At 38.1% G+C, this 14,043-nt stretch overlaps 1 protein-coding gene across 1 annotated transcript; it reads left to right on the forward strand.

Moving 5' to 3' along the window:
• Positions 1–961: 961 nt before the first annotated feature.
• On the forward strand, positions 962–13,450 carry LOC146474397 (uronyl 2-sulfotransferase-like). The gene is made up of 8 exons (XM_085116985.1): positions 962–1,294; positions 4,477–4,508; positions 5,767–5,907; positions 7,261–7,340; positions 8,519–8,657; positions 9,034–9,131; positions 10,899–11,056; positions 11,663–13,450. The coding sequence occupies exons 1-8, from the start codon at positions 1,144–1,146 to the stop codon at positions 11,836–11,838; spliced, it is 975 nt and encodes a 324-aa protein (XP_084973111.1). The 5' UTR covers positions 962–1,143; the 3' UTR covers positions 11,839–13,450.
• The last annotated feature ends 593 nt before the right edge of the window (positions 13,451–14,043 follow it).

A 14,043-nucleotide genomic window follows, 5' to 3' on the forward strand; every position in this document is an offset into this window, starting at 1 on the left:
CGAATTGAAACTGGCCGGCACAACAAGACACCTGAAAATTTGAGAACCTGCTATCTCTGTAATTCCAATCAAATTGAAGACGAATCGCATTTTCTATTCTCTTGCGAACATTATCATGATACACGTAAGAAATATTTTGATGAAATAAATGACAAATATCGAAATTTTAATGATCTTGACAATATCTCAAAAATCATGTTTCTTTTTAATAACGTTGATCCTTTTGTTTGTAGAACCATTGCTGCTTATATTTATGATTCAATGCTGAATCGACAATCAATGCTAGCTTAATTATTAGACATAATTATTTAACGTAATCCAGACTTATTACATAAGTAATACCATGTATATATATGGGAATACTGAATAAATTGTTGTTGTAATTATGAAAGCGAGGCTAAGTGTAAAGTTTTTATTTTGAAAACAAGTTTTCATTCATATGCAAACAAAACTAATTTTCATAAGAAAGGCTTTGCACTTAGCTTCACTTTCATAATGAGGTTTACGGCAACTCGGAAATGGCCTATTGAGAAACTTCGTTGACATAGCATTAGCCTCCTACCCAGACGCTCTATGGGCTTGTCACGAATTCCTCCACATGCGTGACAAACCCAAAGACCCTCTGCGTGGGAGGCATTGGATTTGTATATTGCATATTGTGTATTGCTCAAACTCTACAGTAATGTCTCTTTAGGCACAAAAGTTTTGTATGAGAAAAGAAAACGATGTAGTTTTTTCCTTCGATATAATACCTGAATATAATTCATGATTTTGTGATCTCCGTTAGTTTGAATATAAAAAAGGCTGATAAAAATGGTTCAACGTCACTGCGCTCGATATTTATGTACAGCGATGTGATAAGCGATGACAAATGTTTTGCAGCTGGTAAAAATCTTGTACCTCGAGTCTTCGTTCCTTCCTGCACATGCTCATTTTCCGACCGCTGGTCAAGGGGAACGAGATTGGGCTGGTAATTTTATCCAATCGGTTTTGTTCTATCGAGTATTTTATATTTACAGATTTATCAATGGCTATAATTGCTCGCCCTTTTGTTTGCTTTCGTTTGCATTTTCCGTAATTACAAAACGCGAAAACCGCTAAGAGGACGAGCACAATTCTTGGTCATCGCAATTTATACAGACAATGCGGAGATTGAAATTTGTTCTCCTGTTGGCCGTCTTGATCATAGGTACAACATATTTTGTGTCGCTGCTTTTTCAAGTCAAAGCTCCCCGAGCCAGAGGAACCACACAAACCGAGGAAAGGCACTTTTATCAAATTCACAGCTGGCAAGGTAAGTCTTTAAGTGAACTGAAGTTCAGTCAATTACGCTTCCTTATTAACGTTGCATGAGTTCAGAACTTCCGGTGAAATATTAACAGGGGCAACGAGAACATGTGTAAGCTAATACAGTTTGACTGTTTTTGATTGTTTTAGCTGAAAATTGAAGTTGAAGAAAATTTCAGAGAATAGGATCCTATTCTTCGAATTAACGAGCTCTTGTTGGCGTAACGAAAATGCTCCAACTGACCTTGTTTTGTATGTTAACGACATATGAATAGTTTCAGTGTCACGAAATTTTTTAGGTGGCATCTTGTAAAATATCTTGACAACTAAATCCGAAATTCTGAGGCCATTTAGGCTTTCCCAACAGTTATTCACCGAAAGGAACCATTGGGTGCGCCTGAATTATGTCTGCCTACGTCTTTTTAACAAAAAGAGCTGCTGCACGGATCGCCGACAAAGTGCACCCAACAGACATAGGCAAAATTTAAAAACTTCAAATGTTGTTTCCCGTGTCTGGAGATCATTTGGTGGTCTTTTAAAGGCATATTTGTGTTAGCCAGCTAATACAGAATGATCTGTTCGGATGTTTTAGATGAAAATTTAACTCGCAGAAAGTTTTAGGAAGCGGAATTTTTTTTCCCGAATTTACCAGCCCCCTACGCACACTGTGCTGTTTGTGTTCGTCAACGTCTGCGTAGGAGGACTGCGAGGCTATGAATTTATGAGTTGTATTTGGCTTTATGAAAATGCTATTTGCCCCTCGAAAAGCAATAGGAATTAATTTTCCAGTGTTACAAAATTCTTACCTGGCATTTTGTCGAAGAAACCTTTAGATCAAATCGGAATTTCTCGCGCGATTTTCAGGCGTTCCGAAATCCGAACAGATTACCCACCGAAAAGAATCGGACCAACAGTACAGTTAAGAAGGATAAACATTTTGCGCATTTTAAGAATAGCTGTGGTTGTAGTTCAGCCTGTTCAGAAAACTGTTCTTTTCTCGTTCTCGTAAAAATTACAAATGAACTGACCCATCTTTCATTTATCATCAGATTACAACAAAATGTGTTAGTCTGTTTTAATCGGAAATCAAGGAAGATGATAGCTCTATCACTCCACTTGCATTCATAAATTGAGATTAAATGACATCGCTTGTTGTGCCTTTGCGACTCAATGAAAAATTCCTCGTCAACCTTTTTATCGCTAAACAACCGATAATGGTATTCCATTTTGTAAACAAACTAAAACAAATTAAATCCACTTTTCCTTTAAAGTGCATTAACAACTTATAGTGGTTTTAAAAGTAAATTGAATATTTCCAAGTAATTTAAATATAGATTGCACTACTTCAGACCCAAGCTTTTGTGCCTTATCTTAGAAATCTTTGTTTTTAGGGGAAACGCAGTGAAATGCATCTTGGGTTACCATGCTCGTTTGTGAAATCTTATTAGTGAATCAGTTTTCAGTTGAACGCTGAATTTTACAGTTAGTAGGCGAATGCAAACACAGTTGTAAATGGCCATCAAGCCCACAGCGCAGGACTCAATTAAAAAATCAAGAAAATCGCAGTGTCTCTTAGCATCCGTTACTCTTAAAGGCGACTTTATTCCCTGCGGATTCAGAATCTCTACTTTGAGCTGTTTTACTCCAGTCAGTTCTTTTCTCAGCTAGTCAGGTCACAATTGTAAAAATTTGGATAGTTTTTTTCTTTTCCATCAATCAATACGGGTCAGTCTCGGAGACAGTTTTTTTGCTTGTTACATGATAAATATTTCCATTATTCACCAAGACTGACAAACTTACTAGCTTAATAATAAAACAATTGTCGAATCGAATATATTAAAATTGGTTATCGGCAACTCCAGTTCTCGCATTCAAACATGCCATTTGTCCATACTCACCAAAAAACGGCTGATATGCGCTTTAAGATCTCGGCCGTGCATTAAGAAGAAAAATTTAAAATAAGCATTCCTAATCGCCTGTGATGACAGTCTTGAGTGCTAGCAAAAATTAATGAAAAAACTCCGTGATGTGACAGTCTTAGGAATTTAAACAGCTGTTCCTGTTTGCCTTCTTCATTGTGAAAAACCTTTGGCTAAAGTTGCAAAACCTCCAGTTCAATTAATAAAACAATTTAGCATTTTTGACGAGTCCAATGTCGTATTTATCGACATAAAACACATTAACTTTGCGGAAAATAGCTCGCTACAGTTTTTAGTTGAGCGTTTTGGAGCAGTCACTCTTTTGGAGACAATCTCCATCAGTCTTGAATGTTTAGTTGATAAGTTTATTTGGCCGCCGTAAAGAGATTCGAGTGCTGACGTTTTTAGCGTTAGCCCTTCGTCAGAGCGAATCGCCCTTCAGTCATCAACTTTGTTGATAAACCAAACTTTCCTTTCTACTTCCTACCGCCGCAGCACCGCAGTTTCTTTAGAATCTAACACCTAACCCCCTTAGCCATTTCTATCAGTCTTGGCCTTCGCATGCTCCAAGTAATCAGTATCGTCTATCGACAGACGAAGATAAAATAGGACTCTTTCCTTAGCTAGCGCTGACCTATCCAACTTCTCAGGGTGCATGGTCCTTTAGACCCATAGAAGATATTTAACTGTATTTATCTCCCTGGTTTGTTCTTATTTAAATTCCGTTTTATTAACTGGTGTTTAAAGCTACCATCCTCAATCAAGGGATCTAGAAAGTTTAAAAAAAGGATCAGCACTGGATATATTTACGCCCTCTTTACTCTTCTATCCAAGGCCACGCATTGCGTTACACTAAATTGACTGAAACCACCGCTCAGTATCACAATGTTCTGCCCTTTTCGGTAGTAGGCTTGCTGTGAACTTCCTGTTCATTTTTTATGAATAAAAAAATTCCTTCTAAATGTAACAAGCGTTGGCTATCGCCTAAATATCATGTAATTAGAGTATCCTTGTTATCTTTTAAACAAGTTTCCCTGTTTTTCAGCGCCCGACGGGGAAAATTTGCTTATTATATATAATTTAGAAATTGCCGGCGTACAAATCAATACGATCTTATCTGACAATCCAACTAAAAGAATATGTATTTTATTTTACCTTGAATACAGTTTTATCTCGACGTGTCCTTTTTGAAAGACCAACTTCATCATGCCCGTCATTCTAAGAGATTTTTATTTAAACTGAACTTTGATACTTTTACTTCTCTTCTTAGATGCGGTGCCTGTGACTTCAACAATCAAAGGAGTAGGTCTTCGTTAATTTTTTTTTGATGGGGGGGGGGGGGGGTGGGGGATAACAGACCGAAGGAGCCGGAGTTTCATAAGTAGTTAACCACATATTTTTCAATCATAATTACGGTTCAGTTTGGGAAAGAATGTCATATGTTGTTATGTATTTTAAAGCTTTTTAGAATTATTATTAATTATCTCTGAAATGTGCATGATTAACCCCAACTTTCTTTTGCGATTCACATGGTTCGTGCACTGTAGACATAAATTGCATAAAAACACCTCTGTACTATGGAGTGCACCTCTTTCGGTAATGAGGTGGAAAGCTAAACGAGAGCGTGCGAAAACTCCTTGTCACGCCGAAACAAGTTAATATTTTTGTTAATAACGCCATCACTTTATCGGACTGGGCTGGTGAAATTTCAAAATTGGCAAACTTGGTCAAGAAAAAAATCTCGGGGTCAACGAATTGTCACGATGGGATACGATTTTTTTTTTCCGGAGTCAACAAAATAAAAACACTTGCTGAAAGGGGAAATTGTGAGGTTAGTCATATATAAAAACAATTTCCCCAAATAAACATTCTAAAATGTAAAATCGAAAACAATCACAAACATTTAAAATTAGAACTATTTACAATCCGTAGTGTACATGATCTTTAGTTAGTTTCGAAATAAAGTTATTAAACCAGCGTGTACAACATCCTTTATAGGTAACTCGTTCCAATTGTTAACAATGCGTACAAAAAAGGAGTACTTATAACAGTTGCGAATGGCTGATGTCACATAAAGTTTGTAGTCAGATCTTTTGTCTGGGATTTCCTCACGTCACCTCTTTCGCCTCATTTCACACGGATATAAGAGCGGTTTTCAATTGAGTGTCGAAAGTAATTTCACGTTTGCTTTGGTTTTGCATTACTGCGTTCTGTGATTGGTTGGCAAAACTCGCGCCACTTTCTCAACCAATAAGAATCCAAACCAAAATCAATCGTGTTTTGGCCGCACGCGTTTTCCCGCGCTTGGCGCCGGGGTAGATGTATATGCCTCGAATTCTGATTGGCTCGTTGTGTTGTTTACATCTGTTGCGATTGGCCAGAGTAATTACTTTGGTTTTGGTTTTACGACACTCAATTGGATACCGCTCTAAGTGCCATCGCTTAACACTTCATCTTTATCTTCTTATCGATAGCTTAGCTTTTGGTTGATCATTCAGCATTAAATCTTTTTGTAGGAAATTGTCTGATTACATTTTCCCTATTTTTCTTCCCCGAACAGAAACGAGTGATTTATAATAGAGTGGGGAAATGTGGAAGTCGCACAATAATACAGCTTATGGTTGCTCTTGCAAAACAAAATAACTTCAAAGTGATTGGTTCTAAGATATACAATATACGCCATATCAATCTTCTTGAACAGGTAACTAAAAGTAAATCGACGACCTATTAACTTAGTGAGTCAATCAGTGCATCTAAATATAATGCACACTAAGTTTCTTGGTCACCACAGCGCTGCGGTGAAAATTAAACGTGTGCCACTCTCGAACAAGAGATGTGAAAAAAAAATAGTGAGAAAAAGTCGATGAATATTTCTCGTCAATGCAGGAGAGTAAAGGTTAGGGAGAGCTTGAATAGTAATAGTTAAGAGAAAAATCAATGAATATTTCGCGTCAGTGTGGGAGAGCAAGGTAGGAGTCAGCGACGTTGTTTGCAGTCGTGGAAGCCCGTTGTGATATTCGGTGGTCAATCTTGTACCGAGATATTCTCAGGGTCTTTGGCCAGTGGTTGGTTACCTGGAGACCAACCGCTGACCAAAGAGCCTGAGGCATCGGGACGTCTGATTCGTGGCCCAGTCCCTGTCATGGTCTTGCTTCCTTCAGACAAGTAACTTTCGATTGCTTCATGTTGTCTTTCTTCACCCAAGTGGAGCGGGCCGTCGACATACTGCTGTGAAGCGCTGTGCGATGGAGTAGTGTTCCATCCAGGGAGAAGTTGCCTATATTTCCAGTTCCTTCATGATACAGAAACTAGTTAAAAATCAATTAAAGAATACAGAATCGGTCTGGCTGGTTCCTTGCGCCTTTTCCCCACTAGAATTATACTTGTCATTCATGAGCGGGACTCCTTCCATCTAGACATTTTATGTTGGGTTGGAGATTCTTCCTTGCTGCATTTGGTGGTGGGTGGAGCTGCTTGGCCTACGCTAAACCTGGAGAGCCTGTGGCTTTCCTATGCTACAATTTGAAACCCCGATGTGTATTTTGATTTTGAATATTGCATACTTGGTGGTTTCTTTGAAACGTGGGCTCGACTTTCGAATTTCGATGACTAGGTAAATTATGAATCCGTTTTCTGAACGGCAACAAAAAGTTTACCCTGTTAAAAAGAGGGTGTCAATGGGGGTGTAGATTTGACGGTTAACGGTTCACTAAATTTTGCTGATTTTGAAGGTTGACGGTTAACAATTGTGTTTTGAAGACTGGTTTTTGATCAGAAAAACGTTAACAATGCAGTAAGTCATTAATATTTTCAATCCGGAAGTACTTCCAGCCGGAATTTAATTTAGTTGTGATGCCAGTTTACACGCAAATTAAGTGCCGGGAAAAGACCAAAAAGTGAGTATATTGGGGAACATGGAAACTGATTTACCAGTTTAAACGATTCTTTGGTAGCCAGAAGTCCGGCATGAGCAGCTGAATTAGTGATATTTGAAAGACATTGAAATTATAACTCTGAAGTAAGGGTTAAAAAACCTTATTATGCATTTTTTCAGGTAGAATTTGTGGATTTCATAGATCGCCTTGAGACACCATTTATTTATCACCGTCATTTGCAATTTGTCGACTTTCAAAGGTAAACTATGCTAAGATATAACTAATAAGACCATTCTAGGCCTACCACCTTACACATTACACACACCAACTGAATGCGTTTTCGTTGAGTTTAAAAAATTCTCGAATATTACATTTTCCTAAAAAAAACTATTTGCAAGTGACCAAAGACTTTCCGATCACACTCCTACCGGCTAACTGTAGACGAAGCAGCCGTTGATCATCTCCATACAGGGACTTTGTCCCATGCAGGCGATTCACGAGTAGAGGTCAGAGCGGAGATTTTGCGCGTAAAAATCAAAGCAGCCAATCAACTAGCAGAGCAAGTGCTGACAGTATCGATTACTTTTACAAATATTTCTTCTTATGTCCTTCTGGGAGGCTTTTCATTGCGCTAAGATTTCCGGTTTAATGTTTGCAAAGGCTTCCCAGTCTTCCATATGAGAAGAGCCTCGTTTGCATGCTTTTCCAAACTTCCAATCTCATTGGTTCAGCGCTGGTAGGTCAAAAAAACTTAGGTGATGGCGGAAAAAGACAACAAAATAGAAATTGCAAAAACTGCCCTTGCCAACTTGTTTGAATGGAAGGAGTGGCCGAACTACCTCCGAAGGTCGACGTCCGATTCTACTGAAAATTTTCCAGAACGTTCTACCGTTGCATTTATATTTCAACCAGTTAATAATAATAATAATAATAATAATAATAATAATAATAATAATAATGATAGCCTTATTGGTACATTCAATCAAAACGGGTTTTCACATACCAATTACAATAAAATCTAATATAAAAAATTGAAATCTAAAATAAACATTTAAAAGTGATAAAACATTACCATATTATTTAAAAAAAACTTAAAATACGCATAATTACACCTATTGAGTGTCAATGGCTTAAAAATTCGTCAAGGGCACGTCCTTTAATCGCGTTCCTAAAAACATCAAATGACTCATGTTTGCTAAACTTTCTGGAAGGCCATTCCAGAGCTGAGCAGCCCTATATGAGAAAGATCGCTTACCTGTTGCTGATCTAAAAAAATAGTATACATTAAGCTCATCCTAGTATTTCTTTCTTCTTAGTATTCCTAAATAGAATGCGTCCAGGTTTTTGATTGTCTAATTCCTTTAATTTATAAGATTTATGAGTGAGTCAAGTTGTTAATTAATTTTTGTGTGTTCCCGCTCTTTGCTTTCTCTTCAGATTTGGCTCTGTTCAGCCTGTTTACATAAACCTCATCCGGGATCCACTGGCTCGACTAGTCTCTGACTATCACTACCGTAGATTTGGAGATCTTGGGAAAATACGGAGTTTTGAAGGCACCGACGAGGAGAAAAATCAGGTTTGTGTTGACCGAGCCAGTAACGAATCATTGTAACGAATCATTGCGATAATTAGCTATGAATAGCTTTTGCAATACTGTATTTGTTATAGTCATGCAAATAAAGCTTGTTATTGTTGTTGTTGTTGTTGTTGTTGTTGTTGTTATTTTTTCACAAGAAAGAAGGAAAGAAGAAGGAGAACTAACAGGGTAGATAAGGCAGTCAACCGTGACGTGTATAGCTACTTACGAAGTCATAGTTCGTATTCTTCATAAATATCATGTGAGAATGTTCTCAAGTACAGAAGTCCACCAACTCCGAGCGTCCACAGCCTGTGATGTTTAAGTTTTAGAATTATTGCATCAATCTCAAAATATACAAATCTTCGGATTTTAGACATTCAATGATTGCGTCCTCAATGACAAGCCAGAATGCAACGAGCAAAGAACTTTCCAGATTATTCCGTACTTCTGCGGACAAGAGGCCTTTTGCTCGTAAGTATGTGGTCCGATTTTATTGCGTTTATATTTTTTAAAGCCCGTTATTGTATACACCTGTGCACACAATAAACGGAGATTTTCAGAAATGCTTGACAAGGTACGTAGCAGGAGTAGATTTTAATGAAAACGTAGATTTATCAGTTGGGTGTTAATTTAAAAAATGGACGAAACGTTTCGTTTTTGTGGGGTTTGCCTTTTCAGTTGTTCGTCCAGATGATTCCAAACAAGACAAACAATACACGAAATGAAGGGTGACATAGATAAATCATTAACATAAATAAATCTTTTTGTTTAGCAAGGTTGTTACTTGAAAATATAACAACTATCGAATCTCAGGTCGCCTTTAGATTCCGGATCAAATTCGGGAAAATTAGAAACGATTGTCTTTGTGGTGAGGTGAAAACGCCCCGAACTACTCAAGGAAAAATCTCACTGAGCAAGAATGCAAACAAAGTACGTTCTAATTCCACATATGGGAGTTCGAAATAGGATTAAAACTGAAGCCCATTCCGACTTGCCTTGAACCTCATTATGAGAGCGAGGCTTGTCCATAGGTTTTGTTCTGAAAATTAGTTTTCTTTCATATGCAAACAATACTTATTTTCACATAAACGGCGTTGCACTTATATAGCCTCAGTTGCGTTTAAAATATTGTGAACGACTTGAATAAAGATTTGCTGAAAATGGAAAGTTGTTGTTAATTGGTTGAAACGTCTTCGATATTAACGTCAAAACCTTTCTTGATTAAAGACAGAAGTCCAAACTTTCACAAGTTGCAGCCAGTTCCATTCTGTTTATCCGCAGCGAAGGACATTTGATTTTAGTTTCAGAAAACTAGTAAGCTGATTTTAAACAACACTGAATTGCAGAACTTTTATTTTTAAATTACCCATGTCTTTATGGTAAATATAATGAGTATTGTAAAGGGCGATTTATACGGTACGACTTTGTCGCATGCGACAAGCTTACGACAGGCCAACGACACGAATTGTTTCGGATAAATCAAACCTACAGCTCGCTTACGACTGTCGTGTACGTCACAAAAATATCGCAGGGTTTTAAAACATGTTTTAAAATCCTATGACAATCGTAGCTATAGGCAATGTTGAATGACGAGAGTAATGTGCGATTTTTTGCATGACGCAAGCAGCGCGGGCTATTGAAATCGCATGCGACTGTCGTAAGCTAGAGGTGTACCGTCTAAGTCGGCCTTAAGGCGCATTCAGTTTCAGAAATGTGCCCTGAAAGAACGTAAGTATTATCAAATTATTATTATTATTATTATTATTATTATTATTATTATTATTTCAATTATTGGGTTTTCTTTGATTGTAATATTTATAGTATAAAAATTCGTGGTATAGCCCCTTTAATTTTCAGTAATAAGAGGTGACCCAGACACGTGCGGGACACCTCACGCATCATTCTCAGGGTCTTTGGGTTGTTCCAAAACCAGAGCCGGGGTGGCCATATATACACAAATGTCATATTAACGTCACTATTTTGAACATGGGAATGGCCTTGCGAGCTTGGATAGATCATTTCTAGTTGGTCTAGGGAAATTTCTCATCCAGCGTAGCAATACGTTCATGGTTCCCTCTGGAAAGCGTGGAAGACGCATACGATCTTGTTAAAACTGCGGAGAAAAAAGAATAGAAAGAGAAGCAAAATACGTTCCTTTCTTTTGTTACCTGCTGTGTATTCTAAGCTCTCGCGCACATCTCACCGCACATTTTAGAGACATTCCTGTTCTCTCTACAGGCAGCCCTCACAGTTAGCTCTAACACAAGCCAAAGAAAACGTGATTAAAAACTACCTGCTGGTTGGAGTGACTGAAGAGATGGAAGATTTTCTTTTCGTTCTCGAGAAACTCCTCCCTGAATTTTTTAAGGGTGTTCTGAATATGTACAAAGTACCAGGTTAGATGAACTTTGTTGTTGTTCTTTGTTTTTTGCAGTTGTTAATTGTTAAACTTTGTAGTCCAGTCAAGATCAGTCAACTGCATTTCTCGGCTTAGCTAACTGAGGACGATGCCCTCCTAATAGAGATACGTTTTTTGTGCAGTTTACTCATGATGTGGGAAAAGCAGATCTTATGCCTGCATCACACTAGGTGATAATATACCCCGACCACCTCGAATTATATCGCCAGCGAAAATCGCAAGCGAATCAGACGCCGCTCAATCAGAACCGGCAAACTGGGCGATTTATTACGCCAGCCGTGGCGATTTAACGCACTTCACTTCGTTGGTATAAAATCCAGCAGTTAGTTGGTTCAACTAGTTGACGACGAAACCCGAAAACAAAGTTGATCACAGTTTTGAGAACACCTGAAGAGTTTCGTTGATCGTTGCGATCGGGGTATAAAATTACCTAGTGTTGCCAACTTTACCTGGTCTGTTGGAATCCAAATAGAAATTTGGGAGTTACCGGAACCTCGCAAATTTCATAGATAATTAAATAAGCAATGATAATTCTAAAAATTTGTTTTTTAAATATTTTTAAAGGTCCTATTTTTCTCTTTAGGAAATGCGCTTCAAACTAAAATAAAAGTAACCAAGACGATGAATAAGAAAGGACCTTCTCTACAAGTGGAAAAGATCATGAAGAAACGTCTGGAATTGGAATATGACTTTTACAACTTTGTAAAGGACAGAATTCACAGACTAAAAGCTGAAATACGTCGGTCGTCTTCCCCTTAACGAACACTGGTCTAAGCCGGAAACTTCTGTATTATCCAATTCCTGTTCGAATATGGTTTTGTTTTTTGTACAACAGAAAACCGATTTCACATTTCAAGTTAAGATACATTGTCTTCATAACCCACTGCTTTCACAGAAAATCAATTAGATGTAATAGATAAGCAGAAAAAAAAAATGAATAAACTCTATGTACCCTCCCTCCCCCCCCCCCCCCCCCAATCATCCCCTGCCGGATAGCTGAGCCTGTTTTTATACGACAAAGGACTAAGTCATGATACGTGCTTGGGGCTTCGGCCGAAGGCAGAAAAACGAGTATGTTTGAGTTTTAAAATACGTTTCCTATAAGTATTCTTTATTTGTTTCACCTGCTACTAGTGAAAAAAAGATCCAAACAAAGCTCGCTGGTTTCTCCTCTGAAGGACAAACATAGATAGTTCGATTGTCAAATCGAATAACTGAAAACTGAGTGAAATCAAACAGAAATACCGATTTAAAATTTCTTGAATCCCCTTGCACAAAGTGATCAGCCGCATAAAACCCTACTTGTGTTTAGATTCTGGTGTTTTCCAACCGTTTCAGACGATCCGAGGTCGTTCGTTATCACCCCACCCCCCACCCCGGCTTCCTGTCAGGTTTCCCACTATCGACCCATCCACTACCGTAGGGGACTGGGTTGGGGAGTATAGCGAACGACCGCGGGCCGTCTGAAAACCAGGGGCTAGACTAATGAAGCACTCCTCAGTATCGGTTTTTTATTTTATTTTTTTTTTTTGACGATAGTATATCGTTATGTCAACATTGGCTATTGTTAAGAAACAATAATACTTGGGGTTAGGAAGGCTTCGCTGATCCGGCCCAGGCTATTATTTTGCCGGCCACTTGGACCAAGAGTGAGTTAGAACAATTAAAGGTGTGCGTGTAAAAATTTTATCATGATCTTCATCAAGTTAATATATACTAAAAAAAATAATAATAATAATAAATACTAACTGGTTATATAAAAAATGCTTAAAAAATAAAACAGTACCAATACAAATAAAACCGGAACAGTGGCTACTTAATTTTGACGCTGAACATTCTTCAAATTGCATTTGTATCGTTAAAAGGCGGCTACCGATTTCTGAAGAACATAAGCTTAATTGTTGTGACATTTACATGAATACAGATAACACCCGTTATAATCCATCAAATATTTTCGCTCGCGCGCGATTGGTCTAAACGCCTCACGTGACCGAATATAGCCCAACTAAAACTGGGGAATATCCGATGATATTCCCCAATTTCTAAAACTTCAAGGCGCGTCTTGTTTACAATTAAAATTAATGTCAAGATGGGGGAACGGTTTGCTTTTGTGACAGAAGGAGAGATAAACCCACTGGTCGATAAAGCAGTATCAGAAAACAACATACGCTCTAAACGTTTTTGACGGTAAACTGTTCTTAAACGAAATGTTCAGATACTCAAGCTCGTTGCTACATGTTGCGAAAAATATTTGAAGGATAATAACCACAATAGCCTCCATTTGGCTTTAAAAATATGCTCAGATATTTGTCCTCAGACATTATCTGCTCCTCGAAGCTCACAGTTTTCCTCGAGCTTCGCTCTCGGAAAACTGTTCGCTTCTCGGAACAGATAATGTCCGTGGACAAATATCTGAGCATATTTTTGCGCCAAATGGAGGCTATTGTTTATTTATCTTTCATTTCTCGCGGGCTTTTCCTCATTTCATATTGTATTGTCACTATTGTACAGATTGTATTCCAATTTTAATGCCAGCACTTACTTTCACATTCAAACTCCTAATGCTGGAAGTATGCGGATCTCATTGCAAAATCTATGAGGTCGGCAATTTGAGTAGACTGCGTTCAGCCGTATTTTTCTCCTTAAATCATACGCGCAAACTGACGGTAAAATTATGCAGATTAGAAAAGTGGACGAGGAAGGAATGTAGATCAATCGCGCGCTACGGAAATTAAGAGAAGGAAGTGACTGCTGGCGGTCTTCAATTTGATAAAAGAAACAGAGACCGTCCGTATCGTTAGTTTGAATCAAGTAAAGAAGGCTGGTAAAAATGTTCAACGTCACTACCCTCAATATTTAAGTACAGCGGTGTGACAAGCGATGACAAATGTTTTCAGCAGCTGATAAATACCTCGAGTCTTCGTTCCTTACTGCGCATGCTCGTTTTCCGATCGCTGGTCAAGG

The sequence above is a fragment of the Pavona decussata genome, unplaced genomic scaffold (assembly GCF_977016875.1).
Source record: "Pavona decussata unplaced genomic scaffold, jaPavDecu1.1 SCAFFOLD_89, whole genome shotgun sequence".
Lineage (NCBI taxonomy): Eukaryota > Metazoa > Cnidaria > Anthozoa > Scleractinia > Agariciidae > Pavona > Pavona decussata.

Bases quoted from the DNA above. Each gene is read 5' to 3' on its own strand.
- LOC146474397 (XM_085116985.1), top strand. From the start codon at position 1,144: ATGCGGAGATTGAAATTTGTTCTCCTGTTGGCCGTCTTGATCATAGGT. The intron at 1,295-4,476 runs GTAAGTCTTTAA...TTCTCTTCTTAG, and splicing joins TCAAATTCACAGCTGGCAAG to ATGCGGTGCCTGTGACTTCA. The intron at 9,132-10,898 runs GTAAGTATGTGG...TTCTCTCTACAG, and splicing joins GGACAAGAGGCCTTTTGCTC to GCAGCCCTCACAGTTAGCTC.